The sequence below is a fragment of the Diceros bicornis genome, chromosome 24 (genome assembly GCF_020826845.1).
Source record: "Diceros bicornis minor isolate mBicDic1 chromosome 24, mDicBic1.mat.cur, whole genome shotgun sequence".
NCBI classification, from domain to species: Eukaryota; Metazoa; Chordata; class Mammalia; order Perissodactyla; family Rhinocerotidae; genus Diceros; species Diceros bicornis.
Window position 1 is genome coordinate 9,370,149 of NC_080763.1, and position 25,730 is coordinate 9,395,878.

The 25,730-nt window shown below is 39.6% G+C and overlaps 1 protein-coding gene across 2 annotated transcripts in view; it reads right to left on the minus strand.

Moving 5' to 3' along the window:
* Window positions 1–25,730, minus strand: part of RTN1 (reticulon 1) — a 226,972-nt gene that overhangs the window by 25,670 nt on the left and 175,572 nt on the right. The window contains exon 1 of one of the 2 annotated variants that reach the window (XM_058567040.1): window positions 1,708–1,775. The exons of the other annotated variant lie outside the window; for it this stretch is intronic. Within the exon in view, the coding sequence (XP_058423023.1) occupies window positions 1,708–1,768 (61 nt within the window). The 5' untranslated portion in view covers window positions 1,769–1,775. Of the gene's footprint in view, window positions 1–1,707; window positions 1,776–25,730 lie in introns of those variants that run through there. 2 annotated transcript variants of the gene reach the window in all.

A 25,730-nucleotide genomic window follows, 5' to 3' on the forward strand; every position in this document is an offset into this window, starting at 1 on the left:
TACAAACATCCATGTGTTTTTCTTTAACCCCCCAAGAAGGTCAACTGAGGCAAAACACATAGGATTGCGATGAAGTAGGATTTTATATCTTACACAAATAAAACAGAAAATCTGCCACCTTTTGGTATCTACTTTTGGTAAGAATAAAAGAAACCCATAATCATAGTCTAAAACCCAACTTTTTCATGTCTTATGTCCAACTAAACCTGATGTTAACATCAAGCCACAGTTGTTTGTCAAGTGTGTTTTTCAAATAAACTGGATGAGTCTAAACACATAAGAATGAAATGTTACCAAGCATTTTCACAGCTGCCTTCTGTATAACACACATGCTGTTCCATGTCCCTGTCATCATTCTGTGGAATTACGCCCCTGAATTGCCACACATTTCTTATTTTCTGGCCTTTAAATCTATTAGGTCCATTTACTTACTTTGGACACTTGTAGTTCCAAAAGACCCACATAATTTGAACTAAACTATTGTATTTTATGTCTTTGTCACCCAACCAACAAATAAGAGGCAGAGCAAATGTGTTCCTAATTCTGAGCCCCATGTTTACTTCTTCTTTGCTTAAAAAATTTACCAAAGAAAAATTCCCACAGGGCATTAAAGATGAAAAGGCATCCCATTCTTTCTGTGATATAAAATTACAAGGAGAAAGATGCCAGGTTTTTAAAAAATCAGCTTCTGCTCCAGAGTATTCTTGTCCCCAAGGGATGCTGCAACCCTGCAGGTTAAGTCAAATGCACCTTCTTCAGAACCATATTAAATATTAAAGGACACTTCGTCTTACAAATGTCCAAGTTTACCACACATAATTCATTCTTGGAAATTCTCTCTTTCTCCTCATAATCTCAAACTGAGCAAGGTGAAGGAGAGAATCTTAATGTAACAAAGGAGAGATGGATGTGTGAAGTATGAGGCTGAAGAAAAATGGCTGAAAAGCAATCTAAGCGAGGCTGGAGGGTGGCCACACCCAGTGCTAATATGGACTATTTGAAAATAAACCTGTTATACTGGAGGGCAACCGGCACTGCTTTTATCTCCCTCCACTTGTTCCACAGATACCCATTATTAATAAATAGTAGTCACAGGTTACCCAAATGACAGGCAAAAAAACCCCAAAATATTTCAAAGTGAACCATCCTAAAATGTGGCTACGCCATCATATTTTCAGGGTTTCGAGAGCTAGTCTGCATTTCCAGTCTCCTTTGTGTGACCACAAATAACAACCCTGAAATGGGTGTGTCCCTCTCACAAGGATGCACTACAGCCCTCTCTGTTAATGGTTCTACCAGGAGATTTCAACCCTTCGGCAGGAATTAAATGCACTGGGATGCATAGAACAATAAGAAAACATTTTAACTCTGGGCATGAGAAGACATTAAATAAGTACTGAATGATCAACGGATCCCAAAAGAGCTCCAGGAGGAGGCAAATGATGCATTATTTAAAATACTAGCATTACGACAAGAAAACAAAGAGGTGGGGGTGGGGGTTAAAAAAAAAGAAAAGAGAGAAAAAGAAAAAAAAAATCAAACACCATCCATTTTGATTTTTGACATAACAAGTTTACTCCCCCCAACAGAAAGCTCCTGGTATAAAGCATGCATAGGTCCCACAGGTGAAATGATGCACAATGGCCGAGTCCGGGTCTCAGGGTGCCCGTGCGCCGCAGGCATGCACTACTGAAATAAAGAGAATACCCTGACTTTTCCAGTTGCTCCACACACAGTCCATCTTGGTGGAATCGGCAGCGGCCTGCATCGTGCGGCCTTTGGGGGCTCGCCGTTGCTGTCCTCGGGGGCGCCGAGCCGGCACTCAGGCGTGGGTGCCCGGGCTGCAGCTCTGGGCTCCCGGCGGCCGCGCGGCTGCAAACACACTGAGGCTGCACCAGCCGGCGCGCGGCGAGGGGCGGGCGCCGCAGTCTCCGCGGCAGCGAATCAGCGCGGCGGCCCCGGAGCTGCCTGCGCGCACGGGGATGCGGGCGCCGCTCAACGCGAGAGAGCGTAGCGCGGCCGCCCTGGGGTGCTGCCCTGGAGACTGCGAAAGCGGTTCTGGCCGGGAGAGCACGAAAGCAGACCGGGTGTGGGAGGTTTGGAAGAAGAGGTGGGGAAAAGGGGCCAACAATGCGGTGAGAGTAGGGGACTTGGGCTGTTCCTGGGAGTTCCTGACTGGCAGAGTGCACATTCTAGAAATTTCTTAGCAACCCAAGAAACTTGTTGGATGAGACAGAGTTGACGGCAGTACAGTGTCAGGCTTTCAGTATGTCCCCATCGCTCACCCACCTCTCTCTTCCTCAATTCTTTACATTCTGACCACTCTTTATTTTAATTGCCTGGCATCTTCCAAACAATTGCCAGTTCTCTCCCTCTTTTGGAATATTCCACGAGTATCCAAAACCTTTGTTGGCAAGCCACAATCCCTGTGAAGAAATCCTACAGCTCAATCCCTGAGGGCTTGTGTATTTCTTGCTGCCCCTCTTCTCCAGCTGTGTGTGTGGGCTGAATGAATAAATGTCAGAATGTGGTGCCTGTACGCTCCAGATCAAAGCCCTTGGACCCTGGCACACCGAGTTCCTGGTTACTGCAGTGACACTCCAAGAGTGGTCAGTTGTGGGGGCATCCAAGCAGTACTCAGGGAAGCAAAGGGATTTCTGCCTCAACACATCATCTTTGGGATGGGGGGGGGGGTGAGGAAGGCAGTGTATGACGTGACGGGTGAAGTCGGTTTCCAAGCCCCGTGTGTGGAGAGCTTCAGGAGTACCCAGTTACAACACAGATGTCAGTGGGTGGAGCGGAACAATGGTGGTGACCGGCTATCTGAATCTCAGCGTGAAACACCTTACCAGATTATACATCAAGGCCTTGAGAGAAAGGACCGTGGATAGGTGCATTCTGAGGAGGAAAAGGCAGAAATAGCAGAGAAAGGACTGGAATTGGGCAGTCTGGGAAAGAAAGTCCTGGTGGAGGGAACCCTTGAGGAGACAAGACACAGCATGAAGACAGAGAAGGCAGGAGCATATAGAAGGAAGAGACCCCACTTCATTTGTTGTGGCGTGGCCTTATCCCTTACACAGAAGTGTTCTTTCCCAGACCCAAATCCACATTCGCACATCCTGTGCCAGCAAGGACCTAGGGACAGCAGTCGCAAGGTCATGCCTGTAGTCATGATTCATCTTTCATTTTATGAAGCATATGCTCTTTAAAATATAATCTTTGGGGTCATGCATATTCTTTTTAGGATACAAGCTTCCAGAGAAACCAGCGAGCCTCTCTGCATATCTCTGTAACACATCTGAAATTATTCTTAAGGAAGCTTAGTAAGAAGGACTTCAGAAGGATGATTTGGCACTTCTGGGCTGCTGAAGTCTCCTACAAGAGAGGGGGTGTCAGAGTTCCCACGGGGCTGACGAGAAGGAAAAACAGCAACCACATTATTACAAAGCACTTTTCAAACTGACCTGCTCTAGCGACATCAGTGACTTTTTTAGATTTATATTCCCTTCCCCGCCCCCTCCAATTTTTTTCATTGTCATGGTCATGTTTGGGAATTTAGTCAGCAAAATACTGAAAAGACTGGTAGTTGATGAATTTTCACTGCATGATGTGGAGCTGGACGAACCGCAAACAGGTGGGGACGAGATTCAGAGGGAAGGAGGGGGAAGGGGTTGCCAGGTGGGCTGTTGCTGCACTGGCCACTTCAGTTGGAAACTTCTGGAGCCTTGGCCACCAGGAGGCACTGCCAGTCCAATGACGGCCCCAGTCATCAGCCCTAAGTCCAGAAGGTGCCCCCAGGTACACTAGTGTCCACCACGTTACCAGAGCCTGGGGGTGTTGCTAATCTGACAGTACTGAGTGCCAAGGAAGAGCAGGCAGAGGCTGGCTCTCCCTCAGGCGGAGGAGGGCTGTGTCCGACTTCCTGGGCCATGCGTTTTCACTGGCCACAAAGTTGACCTTGGAATGTCAGCTTGGCTGAAAGACCACATTCCTTTGAGTCATGCTAAGTCTAGAGAGAGAAGCTTGATGCACCTGAAAAATCAGTATAGCAGTTTGATAGTTGAAGATTGAGGAGGTAAGACGTCGGATGTCACAGACACAGATACACACTATCTGATACACAGATATACACAGTGAGATAAGAACTGGCGGGGGCTTTAGATTAATGCATAGGTGGTACAAGAAACATAAATGAATTTATTAAAGGAAAATCAGGCAGAAGAGTAGAAAGAATTTGGGAATCAGAGGATGTGGGTATTAGACCCACCTGTTTTACAAAGGTGAGTTATGTGGCCTTCAGCAAGTCATTTATCACCTCTGGACCTCTCTCTCATAATATACAAATGGGTTATAGCTTTAGACGTTTGCTTCTATGAAATAATAAGAATTTATTTCCCATAAACATTGTAGATGGGTGCTTTCTTTGCACAAGTGCCCACACAGTACTAATTGAAACCTCTTGCCAAGATCAAAATGATAGAATGGTAGAAAAGATATGTAAATTATCCTTAAGTGCTAAAAGAAAACAGAAAGCAAAATAAAGCTTGCTAAAAGTGAGCAGGAACTGCCACTGTCTTTAAACCAGGAGAGAACAGACGGCCTTTGTATGTAGCCAGCTCAGAACTCGGCTTAGGTGCCTGCCAGCAGAGGAAGCGATTTCTTTAGTTTTCAGGATGAAATCACGCACTAGGCAGTCTGTTCTAAGGAAAAGCACAATAGTCAAGTTTTGTCATCTCATCCCACATCAAGATGAATGCTGAAGGCCACCATGCCCAGAGTGGCTGCGTCGTGTCTGTCTAGTATGTGTGTGGGGGACAGATAAAGAGGGAAATAAATATTTCACTTGCAGACAAGTGCATGGAGGTAAAATAAACAGGTAAAAGGGGATAGAGGATGGAGGCGGGGTGGAAGTTTGCTATTTTATAAGGAGGGTCAGCAAAGGCCTAACTCATAAGGTAAAATTAGAGCAGAGACCTAAAGGAAGAGAAGGAGAAAGCTCTTAAGATATATGGGAGAAGGGCATTCACAGATGCACTGAGTTTTCAGGACAGAATGTAATAGCTGATAGAATATATCAAGCATTCTCATAGAACTCCTTGATTTTTGTTTATGCTCTGAGAAGTATAGCAATTGGAAGGAAAGGCACAGAACCCAAAAAAAAAGCTTAATTATGATCAAAGAACACTAAGAACTCTGCTTTATGCCATATGGAATAAGGAAATTTAAAGGAACAACCGATTTGGTACATAGCCCGCTGTACCAAAATAATGCATGAATTGTCTTCAATTCAAACAACAGATTAGCACTTGTTATTGGCCAGTTGCTTTCTCATGTGGTATGCATTTAGTTGTTACCAGATCCCTATGAGTTAGGTAGTGTTTACCACCATTTTCTTCCTTCATTCATTCACTCAATCTATAAACATTTGTAGAGCCCATAATAAATGCCTATCTCTGTAAATACAAAGGAAACTGCCCACTGGGAACTTGAGTCTAGTGGGGGCAGAATTTAGACATAAATAGATAAACACAATCAACTGGTAGATGGATAAGCAGGAAAGAGTGGCTACCCAAAACAGAGAGTGGTTAGGGGGAAGAGGAGGTTCAGAAAAGGCTTCAGAGAGTAGGTGATAATTAAGCTGAGTTATGAAAAAGAAGTAGGATCATCAGTTTGACTGATGGGCTTTCCTGGCAGACAGATATGGAAACTTAATTACAGACATGCGCAGGGGCCAGATCATGACAGGACCGAGTAGTAATATTGTCAGTAAACAAGGAAGACACTGCAGGGTTTCAGGGACAGGAGTAACACGAGAAGTTAAATAATTTATCCAAATTTGGCTGAGAATTTTCCAGAATTGATAAAAGACAAATTCTAGCCTTGAGCAAGACAAGAAGAAATCAATATCCTGACCCACATCATAGTGAAATTGCAAGGCATCAAAGACAAGGAGAAAATCTTAAAAGCAGGCATAAATAAAACACAGATTACCTCAGAGAAACTGTTAGACCAACAGCAGTCTCTTCATTAACAGGAACCAGAAGACAATGGAAAAATGTCCTCAAAGTAGTGAGGGAAAATAACCGTGATCTAGAATTCTACACCCAGCAAGAGTAATATAGGCGTTTTCAAATATGTAAGAAATGAGAGAATTTACTAATTGCAGACCTTGTAGAAAAATCTACCAAAGATAGTACTTCAGAGAGAAGAAAACTGAATTTAGAAGGAAGAAGCAAAATGCAAGAAAGAATGCTGAGCATAAAAATTGCTAATGGCTAATTTGGGGGGGTTATAAAAGAAAAGTGAAACTAAAAGAGTAGACAAAAATAAAACATAAGGTGGGAGGGAGTGATAAGAGTAAAAGCATTCTAAGGTCCTAGTATTGTTCAGGAGGAAGGAAGAGATATTAACTTAGACTATGAAAAGTTAGATTTGTGTGTTAAACATTGAAGGGTCACCACTAAAATAACTAGAACATATAACTTCTAAATGAATAAAATGTATAGACAAGGAAATTAATAAATTAAATCCAATTGAAGTCAGGAAAGGAGAAAATGAGAAGCATTGAAAAAAACTAGTAAATAGAAAGCACAAAATAAAGTATTAGAAATACATTTACACGTATACAAATAATGCCAACTAAAAAGATGGAAACTCTCAGATTGGATGAAAAAAATCTAGCCAAAGGATATTTACAAAAGAAAATTCTAAATCATACTGACATAGGCAAGTTGAAAGTATAAATGGAAAAAGCTACACCAGGTTAATAAATTTCTGTGTAGTGACCTTGCTCAATTCACTTATTAATTTTAATTGTTTGTAGAATCTTTTTAATTTTCTATGTATGTAATCATATCTTGTCTGAATAAAGAATGCTTATTTCTTCCCTTTTAATCTTTATAATCTGTGATTTCTTTGACTGCCTTATTTTTATTTCTTCACTTAGTGCATTGGGTAGGACTTCCAGTATAATGTTGAGTAGAAGTGACAACAGGGAATATTCTTTATCTGACTCTTGAATTAAAGGAAAAGTGTGCTCAAAATTTTACCATTAAATATGATACTGTCTATGAATTTTTTTGCTGTCCTTCATCAGATTAAGGAAGTTTTTTCTGTTCCTACTTTCCTTAGAGTTTTTGAAATGAAGAGATATTGAATTCTATCATATGCATTTGCCAAAGCTATTGAGATAATCACATGAATTTTCTCCTTAATTCTGTTAATATATAAATTACATAGATTGAGATTTGAGTGTTAAACCAACCTTGCATTCCTAGAATAAACCCCACATGGTCCTGATGTAACATCCTTTTTATATATTGCTACTCAATTTGGATTCAATTTGCTAATGTTTTGTGTAGATTTTTTGTATCTATATTCATGAGATTTGTCCTCTTCCTTTCTTTTCTTGTAATACCCTTCTTAAGTTTTTGTATCAGGATTTAATTTTAATCCACTGACCTCACAAAACAAGTTGACAAGTGTTACTCCCTCCTATATTTTCTGAAAGAGTATATGTAAGATGGTGTTATTTCTTTTTGGAATGTTTGGAAGAATTCACCAGTGAACCCATCTGGACCTGGAGTTTTCTTTGTGAGATGGTTTTTAATTACAGATTTTTAAAATAAATACAGGATTATTCTGATTTTTAATTTCTGCTTATGTTAATTTTAGTAAGTTTTTTTCCCAAATGAATTTGTCCATTTTAAATATGTTGTCAAATTTATTGGCATCAATTATTCGTAATATCATCTTTTTATGTTTTTAATAATGTAAAGGAGCCACAGCCATGTCTCCTTTTTCATTTGTGATATTGGTTTTATTTATCTCTCTTCATTTCTTGATTATCTTGTTGTAGGTTTATCAATATTATGTATTAGTTTTAAAGAATCAAATTTTTACTTTGTTGTTTTTTCTCTTTTGTATATCTGCTCTCTATTTCATTCTATTATTATTATTATTTCCTTCTTTTACTTTCTTTTGCTATTCTTTTATTAGCTCCATAAAATGGAAGCTTAGATTATTTTCAGCCTTTCTTCTTTTCTTATATATTCATTTAAAAGTATAAAATTTCCTCTGAGCACTGTTTTAGCTACCTCCTACAAGTTTTGATACATTAAATTCATGTTATTGTTCAGTTCAAAATATTTTCCAGTAGTCACTGTGAATTTTTTTCTTTGTTCCATTAATTATATAGAATTATAAACTGTGAGGATTGTTCTAACTATTCTATTGTTTATTTTCAGTTTAATTCTTCTGTAGTCAGACAGCAAACTCTGTACAATTTTAATCCATTGAAATGTTTTCTTTTTTTTTTTGGTGATGAAGATCGGTGCTCAGCTAAGATCCACTGCCAATGTTCCTCTCTTTGCTGAGGAAGATTAGCTCTGAGCTAACATCTGTGCTCATCTTCCTCCACTTTGTATATGGGACACTGCCACAGCATGGCCTGATGAGTGGTGTGTAGGTCCGCGCCCGGGATCCGAACTCCCTGGGCCGCCAAAGTGGAGCGCGCAAACTTAACCACTACGCCACTAGGCCGGTGCCCCGTTGAAATTTTTTTTTCTTTTTTTTTGTGAGGAAGATCAACCCTGAGCTAACATCCATGCTAATCCTCCTCTTTTTGCTGAGGAAGACTGGCTCTGAGCTAACATCTCTTGCCAATCCTCCTCCTTTTATTTCCCCAAAGCCCCAGTAGATAGTTGTATATCATATTTGCACATCTTTCTAGTTGCTGTATGTGGGACGCGGCCTCAACATGGCTGGAGAAGCAGTGTGTCGGTGCGCACCCAGGATCCGAACCCGGGCCGCCAGGAGCAGAGCGTGTGCACTTAACCGCTAAGCCATGGGGCTGGCCCTCAAATTTTTTGAGACTTGCTTTAGAGCCTGGAATGTGATCTATTTTGATACATATGTCAAGTGGACATGAATGTATATTCTAAAGTTTTGAGGGAAAGTGTTCCATAAATGTCAATTATGTCACATTGGTTAATAGTATTATTCAAATAATCTATCTCCATACTACTTTTTAGTTTGCGTGTCTGCCGGACATTGAAGGAAGTGTATCACAACTTCTAACTTTGATGTTGATTTGTCTATTTTCCTTTCAAGTCTGTCCATTTTTACTTTATTTACAGTATTTACTTTATACACACACATATATGTTACTTTATTGTTAGGGCACTTATAAATTTGGATTATCATGATGTCTTACTGTTGAATTGACCCTCTTATCATTATGAAATGTTCCCCTTTATCTCTAGTAATACTCCTTGACTTAAAATCTAGTTTGGCTGATATGGATATATCCACAACAGCTTTCTTTTAGTTAGTGTTTGCGTGATATATCTTTTTCCATACTTTACTTTCAAACTATCTGTACCTTCATATGTTTTTATAAACAGTATATTCTTGGGTCTTGTTTTTAATCCAAGCTAGTAATCTTTGTTTTTTAATTTGAGTGTTAAGTCAATTTACATTTAATATAATCATTGAAGTTGGATTTAAGTCCATCATCTTGCTATTTATTTCTTATTTATCACATCTCTTCTTTGCTCCTTTGTTCCTCCTCTCTTCTTTCAAATTAATCAAGTATGTTTTTTCATGCAATAGTTTTTTAGTTATACCTTTTTGAATATTTTGGTGACCAGCTTACAATTATAATGTCCATACTTAACTTATTGGAGTCTATCTTTCATTAGTACTTTTACAATTTCCTATACAATAAAAAAATCTTACAACTGTAAACTCCATTTACTGCCTGCCTTATGCTAGGATTGTTATGTTATAAACACCAAACAACATAATAATTTTTGTTGTTTTAAAAAAGTTAATAGTATTTTACATTTACTCAACATATATATCTTTTCCAATGTTCTTCATCTCATGATTATGCTAACATTTTTTTTTCCTTTGAGGTCTGTCGAGCTTTTCAAATCTGTGTATTGAGGTCTTTTATCAATTTTGAAAAAAAAAATCTCAGCCATATTTCTTCAAATATTCCTTCTGCCTCATTTTCTCTCTCCTCTCTTATGAATCCAATTATTCATATATTAGGCCTTCTGAAAATGTTACACAAGTTTCTTATATTCTGTTCTGTTTTTTTCATATTTTTATTCCTTTTTTCCCCCATTTTGGACATTTCCTATTGAGCTATCTCTGAGTTTACTAATTCTGGCTTCTTCTGTGTCCAAAGGCCTATTAAATGTAGCCAATTAAATTTTAACTTCAGAAATTTTATTTTTCAGTTCTAGAAAGTTAACTTGATTTTATTTTTATAAATTCCATTTCTCTGTTGAAATTCTCCATCTTTTTATCCATTTTCTTTCACATATTTCTAATAGTTATTTTAAAGACTAATCCAGTATCCAGATTATCTGTAGGTCTGCTTCTATTGTCTCTTCTTCTGTTTAATTATCAATCACATGTTCTTGCCTCTAACATGTCTAGCAATTTTTTATGGTATGATGGATATTGTATATTCAGGAACCATAAAGACTGACAGGTGATGCTATTTTCCCATAGAAAGAGTTCACCCTGTCCTCTGTTAAGCAGCCATGGTGAGGAATGATTGATCACATCATTTCAATCGTATGACAGGCCATAAAACAAGACTCAATACATTTTACAAAGATGGAAATCATACAAAATACGTTCTCCAACCACAATAGAATGAAATTAGAAATCAATAACCTAAGGGAATTTGGAAATTCACAAATAGGTGGAATTTAATCAACGCACTTCTAAATAAGCAATGAGTCAAAGAAGAAATCACAAGGGAAATTAGAAAATACTTCAAAAATGAATGAAAATGAAATAAAAAATTAGGGGGTGCAGCTAAGGTAATACTTGGAGGGAAATGTATAGCTGTAAACATCTATATTAAAAAAGAAGAAATCAATAATCTAACCTTCTGCCTTAAGAAACTAGAAAAGAAGAAAAAACTAAACTCAAAGCAAGGAGATGGAAGAAATAATCGAGATTAGAGTCGAAATTAATGAAATAGAAAAAACAACATAGAAAATCAATGGAACCAAAAGTTGGTTCTTTGAAAGGATCAACAAAACTGACAAACCTTTAGCTAGAATGACCAAGAAAAAACAGAGAGGACTCAGATTACTAAAATCAGGAATGAAAGAGGGGATATTACTACCAATCTTACAGAATTAAAAGGATTACAGGGAAATACTATGAACACTGTGGACGAACAAATTAGAAAACCTAGCTTAAATGGACAAATTTTTAGAAGGACATAAACTACTAAAACCGACTCAAGGAGAAATAGGAAATATGAATAGATTGAAATGAACAGCCATTGATTTAGTAATTTTAAAACTTCCCACTAGGAAAAGCCCAGGTTCAGATGGTTTCACTGGTGAATTCTACCAAACATTTAAAGAAGAAAACACCATTCTTTCACAACTCTTCCGAAAAGAAGAATGGGGGGAAAACTTTTCATCTCACTCTGTAAAGTCACTATCACCCTAATACCAAAACCAGACAAAGGATCATGAGAAAAGAAATCTACAGACCAATATTCCTTATGAATATAGATGCAAAAAATCCTCAACAAAACACTGCCAAACTGAATCCAGCAAGATATAAAAAGGATACATCATGACTAAGTAGGATTTAGACTAGGAATAAAACAACCAATGCAATACACCAACCAATGTAATACACTATATTAACAGAATAAAGGACAAAACTCATACAATCATCTCAATTAATGCAGAAAAAGCATTTGAGAAACACACTTTCATGATTAAAAAAACACTCAACAAACTAGAAATAGAAGGAAACTTCTTTAACGTGATAAAAGGAATCTCCAAAAAACTCACAGCTAACATGATATTTAATGGCAAAAGACTAGAAGCTTTCCTCCTAAGATCTGGAACAAGACACGGATGTTTGCTCTGGCAACTTCTATTCAATACTGTAATGGCGATTCTAGCCAGGGCACTATAACAAGAAAAAGAAATATAACTCACATAGATAGGAAATGAAGAAGTAAAACTATTTGCATTTGCAGACACAATGATCTTGTATATAGAAAATTCTAATGAATCAAAAAAAAAAAATATTTAGAGGCAATAATCAAGTCCAGCAGTTTGCAGGGTGCAAGATCAGTATACAAAAACCAACTCTATTTCTACACTCTAGCAGTGAATAATCCAAAAATGAAATTAAGAAAACAGTTACATTTACAATAGCATAAAAAAGAATAAAATACTTATGAATAAATTTAACAAAGGAAGTGCAAAACTCATACTTTGAAAACTAGAAAACACTGTTGAAAGAAATTAAAGAAGATTTAATTAAATGGAAAGACATTTTTATTCATAGATCAGAAGGCTTAATATTCTTAAGATGGCAATATTCCTCAAATTAATCTACAGATTCAACATAATCCCTGTCAAAATCTTAGCTAAGGTGTTTTTGTTTTTGTTGTTGCAGAAATTGACAAATTGATCCTAAAATTCATATGGAAATGCAAGGGACCCATAGTAGGCAAGACAATCTGAAAATAGAAGAAAATTGTAGGCCTCACACTTCCTGATTTCAAAACATACTACAAAGCTACAGTAATCAAGACTGTGTGGTAGTGGCATAAGGATAGACAAATAGATCAATGGGATAGAACTGAAAGTCCTGAAATAAACCCTTACATATATGCTCAACTGATTATCAACAAAGGTGCCAAGACCACTCAATGGGGATAAGAATAGTACTTTCAATAATGGTGCCAGGACAAGTGGATATGCTAAAGAACAAAATTGGACCGCCACCTTACACCATATACAAGAATTAACTCATAATAGATTGAAGACTAAATGTAAGAGAGAAAACTAGAAATCTCTTAGAAGAAAACAGGCATAAATCTTCATGACCTTGGATTAGGCAGATGTTTCTTAGATGACACCAAAAACACAAGGAACAAAAGAAAAAATAAATTGGACTTCATCAACTTTGATAAAGTTTTTTTTGACTTAAAAAAAACCTGTGCATCAAAGGATACTATCAAGAATGTGAAAAAACCGGGCCGGCCCTGTGGCGTAGTGGTTAAGTGCGCGCGCTCCACTGCTGACAGCCCAGGTTCGGATCCCGGGCACGCACCGAGGCACCACTTCTCAGGCCATACTGTGGTGGCATCCCATATAAAGTAGAGGAAGATGGGCACAGATGTTAGCCCAGGGCCAGTTTTCCTCAGCAAAAAGAGGAGGATTGGCATGGATGTTAGCTCAGGGCTGATCTTCCTCACAAAAAAAAAAAAAAAAGAATACAAAGAAACAACCCATAGAATGTGAGAGAATGTTTGTAAGTCATACATCTGACAATGAACATGTATCCAGAATATCTTACAAATGAACAACTAAAAGACAACCCAATTTAAAAATGGGTAATGGATTTGAATAGACATTTCCCTAAAGAAGATATACAAATGGCCAATCATCACATGAAAAAAGGCTAACCATCATTAGGTAAATGCAAATCAAACTAAAATGAGATGCTTCACACACACTATAATGTACATAATCAAAAAGATGGAAAATAACAAGTGTTGGTGAGGATGTGGAAAAACTGGAACCATCATACACTGCTAGTGGGAATGTAAAGTGGTCCAGCCACTTTGGAAAACATTTTGGCACTTCCTCAAAAAGTTAAACAGAGAGTTATAGTATGACCCAGCAATTCCACTCCTAGGTATATACCTAAGGGAAAAAGAAAAGAAAAAAAGAAAGAGAGGGAGAAAGGGAGGGTCAGAGGGAAGGAGGAAGGGAAGGATGGAGGAAAGAAAGGAAGAGAGGGAGGGAGGGAGGGAGGAAGGAAGGAAAGAAGGAAGGAAGGAAGGGAGGGAGGGAGGGAGGGGGAGAGGGAGAAGGAGAGAGAGGAAGGAAGGAAGGAAGGAGGGAAGGAAGGAAGCAAAGAAAACAAAGAAAAGGAAGGAAGGAAGGAAAGAAAGGAAGAACAAGCAAGCAAGCAAGCAAGAAGGGTTTCCTGGGGGTGACAATGTTTTGAAATTATATAGTGGTGATGGTTGCACAACTTTGTGAATACACTAAAAACTACTAAATTGTACATTTTAAAAGGGTGTGTCTTATGGTATGTGAATTATATCTTGATTAAGAAAAAGAAATATGGAAGAAAAAATTAGAATAAGATTCCTCCTCCAGATGGCTGCAATGCTGCATCTCGGCGTGACGCTTGGTGAACAGTGTGAGCTGGAATTGAGCCTCACTTGCCATCTTGGCTAGGCACTCTTACAAAGGGTACAACCTGGCAACTTTACATGGCAGCCTGGATTGCTTCTTGGCTCATCCTCCAGGCCAGCCTTGTTCTCTGTCTCAGCCTCTCCTGACAGCACAACTCCTTGGCTCAGGCCAAAATTGCTCTCTGGAGCTCCCTGACAACCTGAGTTTATTGCTGTCCCTTTCCTGGTCCTCGCTTCCCATCACGTCTCAGAATTTCCCCTGCTGGACTTCCCAAGCACGTAACTTGGCTTGGTTTCTGCAGTCTGCACATTTCCACCAACCCAGGCATGATGGTATTTGGGGTTTTTTCTTTACTAGGGATTTGGTTCCTCAGATGCGCTTTTCACACATCCTGCCCTCTAACCACGGGGTGCTCTAGATTTTCTGTTTCTTGTCTTTCCACCCGTCAGTCAGTGGCCAACTCACAAGAATTAGCAAGAATCCCACTTCCATTTTTCTCAAGCACATACAAAACATTTCCTGCTTATAGCAAAAAAGGACATCTAATCCACACATGGTTGGAAAGAGGGAAGGTTGTGTCTACTTTATCAGAAATTAATATAGCCACTGCTGGGTTTTTTTGTTTTGTTTTGGTAAGGAAGATTCACCCTGAGCTAACATCTGTGCCCATCCTCCTCTATTCTGCATGTGGGATGCCTCCACAGCATGGCTGATGAGTGGAGCAGGTCCACGCCTAGGATCCAAACCTGCAAACCAGGGCTGAAGCAGAGCACGTGGAATCTCAACCACTCAGCCACTGGGCCGGCCCATCACTGCTGTTTTTTTTAATTAATATTTATATGATATCTCCTTTCCATCCTTTTACTTTCAACCTACCTATGTCATTGAATTTGAAGTGAGTTTCTTGTAAGCAGTGTGTAGTTGAGTCATGGTTTTTTATGCACTCTGCCAATCTCTGTCTTTTGATTGGTGCACTTAGACCACATTTAAGGTAATTCTTGATATGTCAGCTCTTAAGTCTTCATATTATTATTTGTCTCCCATTTATTTCCTCTGGTTCTTATTACTGTTTGTCTCTTCTTGCTTTACTGTGGGTTACTTACTTGAACATTTTTTAGGATTCCATCTTGCTTTATTTATAGCGTTGAAGAAGAACAAAATTTGCCACCCTAAAATGTGCCTCTTTAACATGAGGATTATTTTAGGCTGATTATTTTTAAGAAACAAAAGACTCAGAAAGTTTTTCTTGTTACCTCCCCCTTAACTACATACAGAATTTAGATAAACGGCCATCAACAGGAACAGAGCTATCACCAGAGATATCTACAAAGAATACTGGCTCAGTGTGGAGGGGAGACCAAGCAGGGCCTCGAGATCAGCGTCCACCCCACGTCCCACTGCCTCTACAAGGCATGGCAAACATTTATTTACCAAACATTTGCTTTTCCATCTCCAAATGGATTGCCTTACTTCCCTTTGAAGTCCCAAACCACTACCCCCAACATCCAACTTTGTCTTTAGCTGAGGATGGTACTTAAGGCGGTGGCTTCAGCCATTTTGGTGAGTTACTCAGTTATCCTGGGTTTCTCCCATGTATACATTTTATTAAATTTGTTTGATTTTCTCCTGTTATTCTGCCTCATGTTAATTTAATTCTTAGACCAGCCAGAGGAACTTAGAAGGGTAGAGGAAAATTTCTTCCTCCTCTATAGTATTTTTTGAGTATATCTCTTTCTTGGTGGTATTCTTGGTGGTTGCTCTGGGTATTATAATATACATATGTGACTTATAACAATCCATCAGTACCAGTACCAAAATTTTACCACTTTTAAGTGATGTATGGAACCCTCACTTCCATTTATCTTCCCCATTTTTAAACAATATTATGTTTAACATCACATAGTGTTTTAGTTTTTATTCTAGTCATCAGATGATGTATAAAAGTCATGAAGAAATAGTCTATTTTGTACCCATATCTCTACTCTTTCCATTGTTCCTTCTTCCTTCCTAATGCTCCAAGTTTCTTTCTTTTATCATTTCCTCTTGGTTTGAAGAACTTCCTCTAGCCAGTCTTTAAGGTATGTCCGCTAGTGACACATTCTTCTAGTTTTCCTTCATCTGAGAATGTCTTTGTTTCTCCTTTATTCCTGAAGGATAGTTTCACTGGATATAGAATTTACAGTTGACAGTTCTTTCCTTTTAGCACTTTAAAAATATCGTGCCAGGGGCCAGCCCACTGATGTAGTGGCTAAGTTCGCGTGCTCTGCTTCAGCAGCCTGGGGGTTCGCAAGTTTGAATCCCAGGCGCAGACCTATGCACCACGTGTCAAGCCATGCTGTGGCAGCATCCCACATACACAATAGAGGAAGATGGGCACGGATGTTAGCTTAGGGCTAATCTTCCTCAGCAAAAAGAGGAAGACTGGCAAGGGATGTTAGATCAGGGCCGATCTTCCTCCTGCCCCTGCCAAAAATATTGTGCCACTTCCTTATGCCCTCCATGGTTTTAGATGAGAAATTTACTGCCATTTGAATTTCTGATCTCATACAGACAATATGTCATTTCTCTCTGCATTCAAGAATTTGTCTTTAGTTTTCAAAAGTTTGATTATGATATGTCTTGGCATAGATTTTTTGAGTTTATCCTGTTTGGGGCTTGCTTGGCTGCTTGAATTTCTAGGCTTGTCTTTTGCCAGGATGGTCAATTTTCAGCCATTATTTCTTCACATATTCTTCCGGCTCCACTCCCTCTCCTCTCCTTCTGGGATTCTGATTATATAAATCATGGATCTTTTGTGATTTCTCAACAGGTCTCTGGGGCTCTGTTCATATTTTCTTCAGTATATTTTCTTCCTGTTGTTCAGACTGGGTGAACTCTGTCATTCTGTCCTCAAGCTCACTGACTCTATCCTTTGTCATCTTCACTCTAGTATTGAGCTCTTCAGCAAAAATTTTAAACTTCTGTTATTGTATTTTTATTCGTATCATTTCCATTTTGTTCTGTTTTTATACCTTCTATTTATTTGCTAAGATTATCGATTTTTGTATTTGTTTCAAGAGAATTTACAGTTGATTGTTGAAGCATTTTTATGATAGTGGCTTTAAAATCCTTTGCAGATAATTCTAGCACCTGATTCATCTTGGTGTTGGCATCAGTTGCTTGTCTTTTCTCATTCAAATTGTGATTTTTTTGGTTCTTGGTAGGATGAATGATATTCTATTGTATCCCAGACATTTTTTCTATTATGTTAGGAGACTCTTTTTCCTATTTAAATCTTTTATTTTAGTAGGCAGTCATTCTGTTTAGGTTTAGCATGCAGGTCTTGGCCAACTTTTGTTAACTATAGTACCAAAGGCAGTTTAATTTTCAGAACCTTTGTGGGGTATTTTGGTCTGCTTTGTTTATCTGGTACCACTGGGGCACCCACTGGTCCCTACTGGTACTGCCTGAGGGAGCAGAGGAGGTTTCACCAGACTGGGCCACCAAAGTGTCTCTCACTGGTAAGTGGTGTGGTGGGATCCCCTACTGGTGCCTCTCAGCTGCCCTGGTATCTCCTGGCAGGAAGGAAAGTCTCAAGCACATGGGGGCAATGAGGCTTCTAGGACTGGGCCATTTGCTACAGCTGAATCCCTCTTCCCGGTTCTGCCTGCCTTGGTAGCTCTTGGCAGGAAAGACGAGTCTCAGGCTTGGCACGGAGGAAGAGCATTTCCCTTGGATGCCTATTATTGGCATGGTTCCTGATTGACCCTACTTTGCCAGTTCTATCAGGCCAGCCTGGTTTTATCAAAGACTCCCATTGGGTCTGGGGGGAGATATGAACCTACCTGGGCTTCCTTCTGTTGTTTGGTTGAGGATCAGAAAACAGCAGGTCTGGGTGGCCTTCTGTTGAGTGGGGGCATGTACAACGTCCTGCCTTTGTATTGTTCCTCCAGTCCTGGGGTCCCAAACTAGTTCGCCTTCTTACCACCTTTCAGAATTCTCCTTTGCTTGTCTCTTGGATTATTTCCAGTTTATGGTTGACATAAGTGGAAGTGAATGGGGAGAAACAGGTCTATGCCATCTTGTCCAGACCAGAAGTCCCATTAATTGTTTTTTAAATGAAATAAAACTGCTAATCACTTAAATTAGAGTCTTCCACAACCTCTACCCACTACCATCATCACCAGAAATCTTCCAATTTATTCTCTTTGTTTGCACTGATTAACTCAATACAAGTTGGTACTGGGGTTTAGTTTTGTCATGCTGAGTTTGAATTAGTGCTGGGACATCAACTGGTAATCCTGCATAGAGGGAGAGACAGAGGGCTGGGATGAAAGAGCTAACAACATAACAATAACATTTTTGTTTTATTTTGTAAAGAGATGTTCTAATATTTCCAGGAAAATAAATGATGGCCAAATTTGCACTAAGGAAACCAGCAAGGCCTGAAAGGGAATCAGGAGCAAGCTAGAAGATGAGATTGTAGCAGAGAGGTCTGCATGTAATGAATACCTTAAACTGTGACTGGCCCACTGTGGTAGATGCCACAGTCACGTCAAACCCTCTTCTCCCATGTCCTCCTCCCACTACGGAGCCTATAAAAAATGCATAGTAACATATAGCTGTATGACAAATACATATATAAAACATATATACTATATATACACACACATATAAACATATAGCTTTTCCAGAATGCCTTGCACATAGGAGTGGCAATGGAGCCAGGTTTTAGCCAAGGAGATATAAAGGAAAGTCTACTAGAGGGCTCCGGGGTAAGATTTTTTTCCTGATGAAAAGCAGGAAGAATTCTTTCCTCACCCTGGCTGCCCCCAGCTTTCTGTGAGGACATGATGCTTGGAACTGTTGCAGCCATCTTGTGATCATGAGGAGAAGGCCATGATAACTGTAAAGAGTCTACTGCTCTAACACTGTGGATCTGTTGAGCCACCTACGTCTCTGGAATCCCCTACCTCTAAACTTATTAAGTTAATAGTCAATATCCTTACGGTTCACACTGATGGTTGGATTTTCTGTTACTTGCAGCCAAAAGCATTCCTACTGATAAACACTGACTGAGGTTCAGTAGCAGGGTTAGCACTGTTGTACTTTTTTCCTGGTCCCATCTTCACTTTATAGACTCCTTGTACCAGTGAAGAACACCAGCTCTGTTCCCCTTTTCAGCCCATTCTTCCCACCATGAATGGCTTAGATATTTTTGACCATTTTCTTTGAAGGTCATCATTGACCACGTTGACAGAAAGCTACAACAAATGGAGTAACTAAATGAATGGGCTGCTATTGCAAAAACTTGCCTTATACATCAATGTAAAAGAAACATTCTCAATAAATCATCATAGAAAGGAGATACCGATGATTTTGCAATAATGCCTCATCAGTATAAAGTCACACACAGAAAAAGTTTCCTCTGCTCGACATGCATTAACAAACGAGGACCAGAAACTGGATTAAAAATAATGATCTCATTAAACATTTACTGCGCAGCAGTAAATTTTTGCAAACAGTTGCAATTTTGCAAACCACCCTTAACATATCTAGAAGGAAATTTTTAAAATACTAGTCCGAAAGCCAGGAAGCTGCTGAAGCAGCACTGAATATTTTTCTCAGCAAGAGGCAACCTGAATCCACAAAACCAGAGTCTCACTATTTAAGTTCTGGAATTTCAGGGGAGGGCTTTTGTGTTAGGAAAAGACTTAGCAAACAAAGGACAAGAATAGTCCATTATTGTGGGCAATATGTGCTAGAAGAAACCCATGGCAAAAGTCTGTAGCACACAACCACCGGAGCCCAAAGGAACAAAACACTAAGATTGAATCATTGTGCTGCCTAGAATATGAACATCTCTCCACCCTTAGCTAAACTAACAGTCATTTAACCTCTTTTTTTCCTTAATGTGTAGGATGGGTTCTGTGTTACAGCAAGTCTAGAAGTTTCAGGGATCAGAAGGACATTCTTTCCTTCCTAATAATGGCTATTGCAAGTCTCAAGCTGAAAACTCAGTGAGGTGAGTTTTAAATGATGCTTTAATGACTCTGTGGCTGTCCAGTGACTCTGAAGGAATATTTCTGAAGTTGGTTAACTGGCGGTCTAGACAGAGGAGTCTTCTCATAGGTCTGCTGATCTCAACGACAGAGTTAGGGCCACTTCTCAGTTCAGCTTCAGTGTTCTTAGCACAGACTTACTCTTGTGGTATAATACAAAGACAGAGCTGTGCTCCAATTATAGTCTTATTTTCTTTTAATTTAATCTAATATTCTAGGTGATGATGGTTTTTAAAGGTCGAGAAGGTTAGAGACACTGACTTAAAGGTAATTCAGCAAAACTGACATCTGATATTAAACTTGAAGGGAAAAGAACTCTGGCATATTTTGACCAATCTCCTTCACCTCTGTGTCCCTGTCCCTCCGTGGGGTACAGCAGTCTTTCAGCCCACTCGTTTGCTTGAAGATGAAAAATGTGTGCTGGTATAAGGTGAGGGTTCATATACTGATATTATACACCAAGAAGGTAAATGACATCCAATTATCATAAATAATGTCTGCAATATTTTTGCATATGTATTTTAAGCCATTTCAGAAGGTGTTTGCTATAAACAAGAAGTAGTTTCCTTAGAATGCTCATAATGTCAATATGCTTATTAACGAAGTCTTCTTAAGCAATTCCCACGAAAATAAAGGCAAATTGGGCAGGTTATACCTCCTTTTGCAACTGTCAGATAACATGGAATGCAGAGTATACATAACATACATAAATCAAAGAGCAGAGAAAAACATTCTGCACCAAAAAGAATAAGAGCATACCAATGATAGCACATATATATATCAACATATACCAAGGGACAGACCCTGGGCTAAGTGTTTCACACGGATTCCCTCATTTAATCCTCACCACAAACTTATAAGGAAGGGCTGCTAATACTCTCATCTTACCAGAGGGGGATCTGAGGTTCAGATTAGGTAAGTTGACTATGCTCCCCAAGCCCCTGAGTGGCAGAGTCAGGTTCAGACCCGGGGTTGCCAGGCCTCAGAGCCCCAGCTGTGACCCAGGATACCTTACTGCCTATGACATTTCCTAACAGCCACCCACTGTCTGCAGCAGGGAAGCCAGGGACTGGGTAAGCAAAGGCCCTAAAGCTTCGAACCTGAAAAAGCCGGTCCCAAGGTAGGGACAGCTCTAAGCCTCCCAGTGCGTCCGCTCTATGGAGCTGGGCTTGGGCTGAGAATCCAATGACGGGAGAGGATGTTGGGTGTTTAATGTTTTGTTTTGCCCTCAAAATGAAAACAAGCAGCTCAGATATTATATTTCTGACATCTAGGGTCTGCCTTTCTCTTTCTTGAAATGGACACTGTACAACCTGAGGCTGCAGTGATTAGGAAGTGATCCCTCGGAAGCACAAATGTTGGGAGTCGCTAAACTTAGCCTGGCATTCTCTCTGGGCTTTGGAATGTGAATCGAGTCTGGGGAGGATGCAGCAACAGCAGCGGAAAGAGTTCTGGCTCTGCCACTTACTGGTCTCACTACTCCAGACACTGACTTCCCTGAGCTCAGGTTCATCAGTAGGAAAAAAAAGGTAATGCTCACCACGATATGTAAATAGGCAGCACTTACGGTGTTCAGGAAAGAGCAGAAGAGGGTGAAATTAGACCGTGCCGCATATAAAAAGCCATTCCATAGGAGCAAGTAAACACTTATTAGGTTGCCTCAGCTTGAACAATGCCAGTGCAGGGCCTTAAAGGATGCTGTTCTGAAACATCACTATAGTTCAAGGAGAATTATATCTTTCTACTGTGGTGCTTTGAGTTTCATATAATGCACATACAGGACACACTATGTGGAAAATTATTTTCCAAATTAATATCAAGGAAGATGTTACCTTTCTCAAATAAATTATATTTTATTAGATAATGATAGTTATTTAACAAATAATTATGTGTTGAATGAATAAATACAAAGATATCTTTTTTGCCTTGACTTTTTTGCTCAACCAGGAAGCTCGAAGGCAAATTTAACATAAAATCAGAGGAACTGTACTAACATTTGTCACAGCACATTTACTGCACCCATTTTTCTTTATGGCTTTGATTCCCTATTTCTTCTTTTATTTTCTTTCATTTTTTAAATTGAAATTTTTATTGAGATTAATTTGCAGTTGTGATAAATAATACAAAAGATCCCTTGCGCAGTTTCCTCCAATGGTAATATTTTGCAAAACTATAAGACTATAGCATAAGCAGGGTACAGATATTGATTCAATTCCCCATTCTTATTCAGATTTCTCTAGTGTTGCTTATACTCGTGTGTGTGTGTGTGTGTATTAAGTTCTATACAATTTTATCAGCTATGTAGGTTTGTGTGTCCACCACTACAGTAAAGATATCGAACAGTTCCAGCACCACAAAAATCCCTCCTGTTGCCTTTTATAATCACATCCACCTCCCTCAAATCCTCCCACATCTAATTCTATTTTTAGCAGATCTGTTTTCTACATGTCTTGGAAGACCACAGGAGATAAGTAGAAATGAATAAATATTAAAAAACAAAGTTACACCTCATCAAGCCTTGTTGGCGTGTCGGCTAACCTGGCGAGAGAGCTGGCAATGATGCCTCCATGTATTACCAATATGGCGCCTTTCCTAGCAGTGGGGTAACGTTTGTGCCAGGCACTTTTCCACATTTTAATTGAACAAGCAGTTGTTGAGTGCCCAGCGTTCCAGGCATGTGCCAGGTGCTGGAGAGACAAAGATGAAGAAAGTACAGGTGCTCCTCAACAATTGGGAGGCTGAAATGTAAAGAAGTCACTGCAATGCAGGTGATATCACAATTTCTTTCAAATATTTGGTTTCCAGTACAGGTTAAGGAGCACAGAGTTGGAGACATGAAGAGCAACTTTAACAATAGCTAAAAATTACCAATCACTAAAAATGGCTTTCCTTACGCCGGGGGTTACTACCAGAGGAACCATTTAACAAACAGCATTCAAAGCAAACCCAAATGTAAAGGGTGTGTGCGTGTGTGTGTGTGTGTAGTATTCAACAAAGTGAAAGATCCTCATCTTTTATACTGAAAGATATCATTTTCATACTGAAAGAAGTTCATAGCTTCATACTATAAAAAAGCTACTGAACATGAATAATTCTAAATTGAAAGATGAAACAATAGAGGATACTTGGGCAAAAAAGAGGAAAGCAGCAAAAGAGGTAAATAAGAAGGACTTCAAAAACCGCAAATGGCAGAGTGAAAAGTCAAGTGATCTGTGAAAAATTACAACATGGGGCCCAAAAGGTTAGAGTATATGCACTACATACATTCTTCACCTAAAATTAGGGGGAAATTGATATATTCAGTCATTCATTCATTAAAAAATACTTGAAAACCTACCATGGGCCCAGCTTTCTTCTGGGTGCTGGACATAAAAAGGTGAGCAAGTCACACATGAGGCCGGGCAGCCTGGTGGGCACGGCGATGAGGACACATGCAATTATGATGTGGCATGGGAGGCATCACGATGGGGAAGGACAGTGAGTTACGGTGCACATGAGACGGGTGGCTGGTTAATTACAGTATGGTGAAGAGGGTCAGGGAAGGTTGCCTGGAGCAAGGAGTGTCCAAACTGAGTCTTAAAGGATGAGTAAACTAAGCCACACAAAGAATGTGTACATATGGGCATCGAGGTGGGGAAGAGAGGAAAGGGAAAATGAAAAGTTCTTGAGGCCAGGGAGTTTGGATGGAAAAGTCAGAGTGCTCATTCAAGAGGCCAGAATGCTAATTTGGGAGTCAAGAGACAAATAAAAGTCAAAAATGTAATTAGTTCGGACCTATAGGAGTTGGGGACAGGAGAAGAACACTACAATTTATTGAGCAGTTACTATGTTCCAGACAGTGCACAGATACTTTCCATATATGCTCATATGCTTTTCATCTCATTTAATTTTGACAATAACCCTGTGACTTAGTGTAGGGGCACTAGCCTGCATGCCCTTTAACAGCAGCCATATGTCCTTGGGCCCCTTGTCTGGGCTACATGCCAGCACTCATGATGATAAGAGTCCTGGGCTTGGCCAACCCAGCTGTTTCTTGTGGGATAGTTAGCACAGAGACCGTTGTGGTCTGAGGAAACACAGAGGCCCTCTGTGGGGGCTCTGGTCCTTGGAATGCAGATCATACAGGTACAGTCCCCCTTGGCAAGCATGTGGTCTTTGTTCCTCTGCCTCCTTAAAGGCAAGCGTCTTTCAGGAGGTGGTAGCAGGTGCACACTTCTGTCCAGCCAGCTGCAGCTGGACATTCCCTGTAAGTAAGTCCCAATAAACCTATATGTCTTGCCCGCCATTTCTGGGTCTTTTCTTTGGTCTCTCTGCAACCTATCCCACACTGCTCACCTAACTGGGCCTGCGGCCAAACACTTAGGGATGATCAATTCTGCTTTACAAAGGAGGAGCCTAAGATTTGGAGAGGTTAAGCAACTTGTCCAAAGTCACACCACATGTAAGTGGTGGAGCGTGGATTTAAATTCAGAGGGGCCCAATTCCAACAGCCAGGGTCTTGAGTTAACCATGTTATTTTTATTACCTATTTTCTATTCCAATTTTATAATTAAGATAAAAATCACAAGAAAATAAATTCTGGAATTTTGTTTTAAATGAAACCAACCACCAAGGACACGATCTAGGGTCAACATACTCAGCCCCATTCAGACCTTTGATCCTATTTAACTTTCAGTCCTCCAACACACCTCCCTGATAGTCCTGCCCATTCCATTCAGCCCTGGGTTAGGTGCCAGCATGTAAGCACTCAATTCCCTTTGTCTTGTCTGCTCCCTAACTAGACTGTAAGCCTCATGAGGGCAGCTTCATCGCTGTATCATTAGCACCTAGCACAGTGCCTGACATGGCAGGTAGTCTATAAATAGCCATTAAATGAATTTTCTAAATCGAGGTTAATAGGGAAAAAAATTAACATTAGAATGTGCACTTCTGACCAATTGTCTTCAACTGGAAAGTGGAAGAAGCAATTTTAGCTAGATTTTGCACAGAGACTGTATAGATTAATGAGTCAATGTCTTTCATATATACCAGCTCCTCAGAAGGTTCTGTGTATATAGCAAATGCTACTGTTTATTTTCTGTGGTACATAAATGAGCTTGAGAATATTATCATCATCATTTGCAACTACAGTGGTAGCAATTAGGGAAGGTTTCAATTAATTACCAGTAGTTTTATGGCCTGAGAGGTAAGTCAGAGTTTGATGCAAAGAAACATTAATGAGATTCTGTTAGAAGCCCAAGAGAGAAGCCAAAGCGTAAGTGGGCACCTAGCTAATGGACGAATGGAAAAGACTTCTGAGGGCAAAGGGCACATACACAAACATGGTATATGTTGGAAGAATGCTGAAGAGAAGGCAGGACAGTATGACTGATGTAGGTAAAAGGAAGAAGAGTAGTGCAGTGTAGCCTGCTGTCTTAACTCTCTGCTTTAACATCACTCGGTATATTCATTAAACACAAAAATTTCTAGATCCATC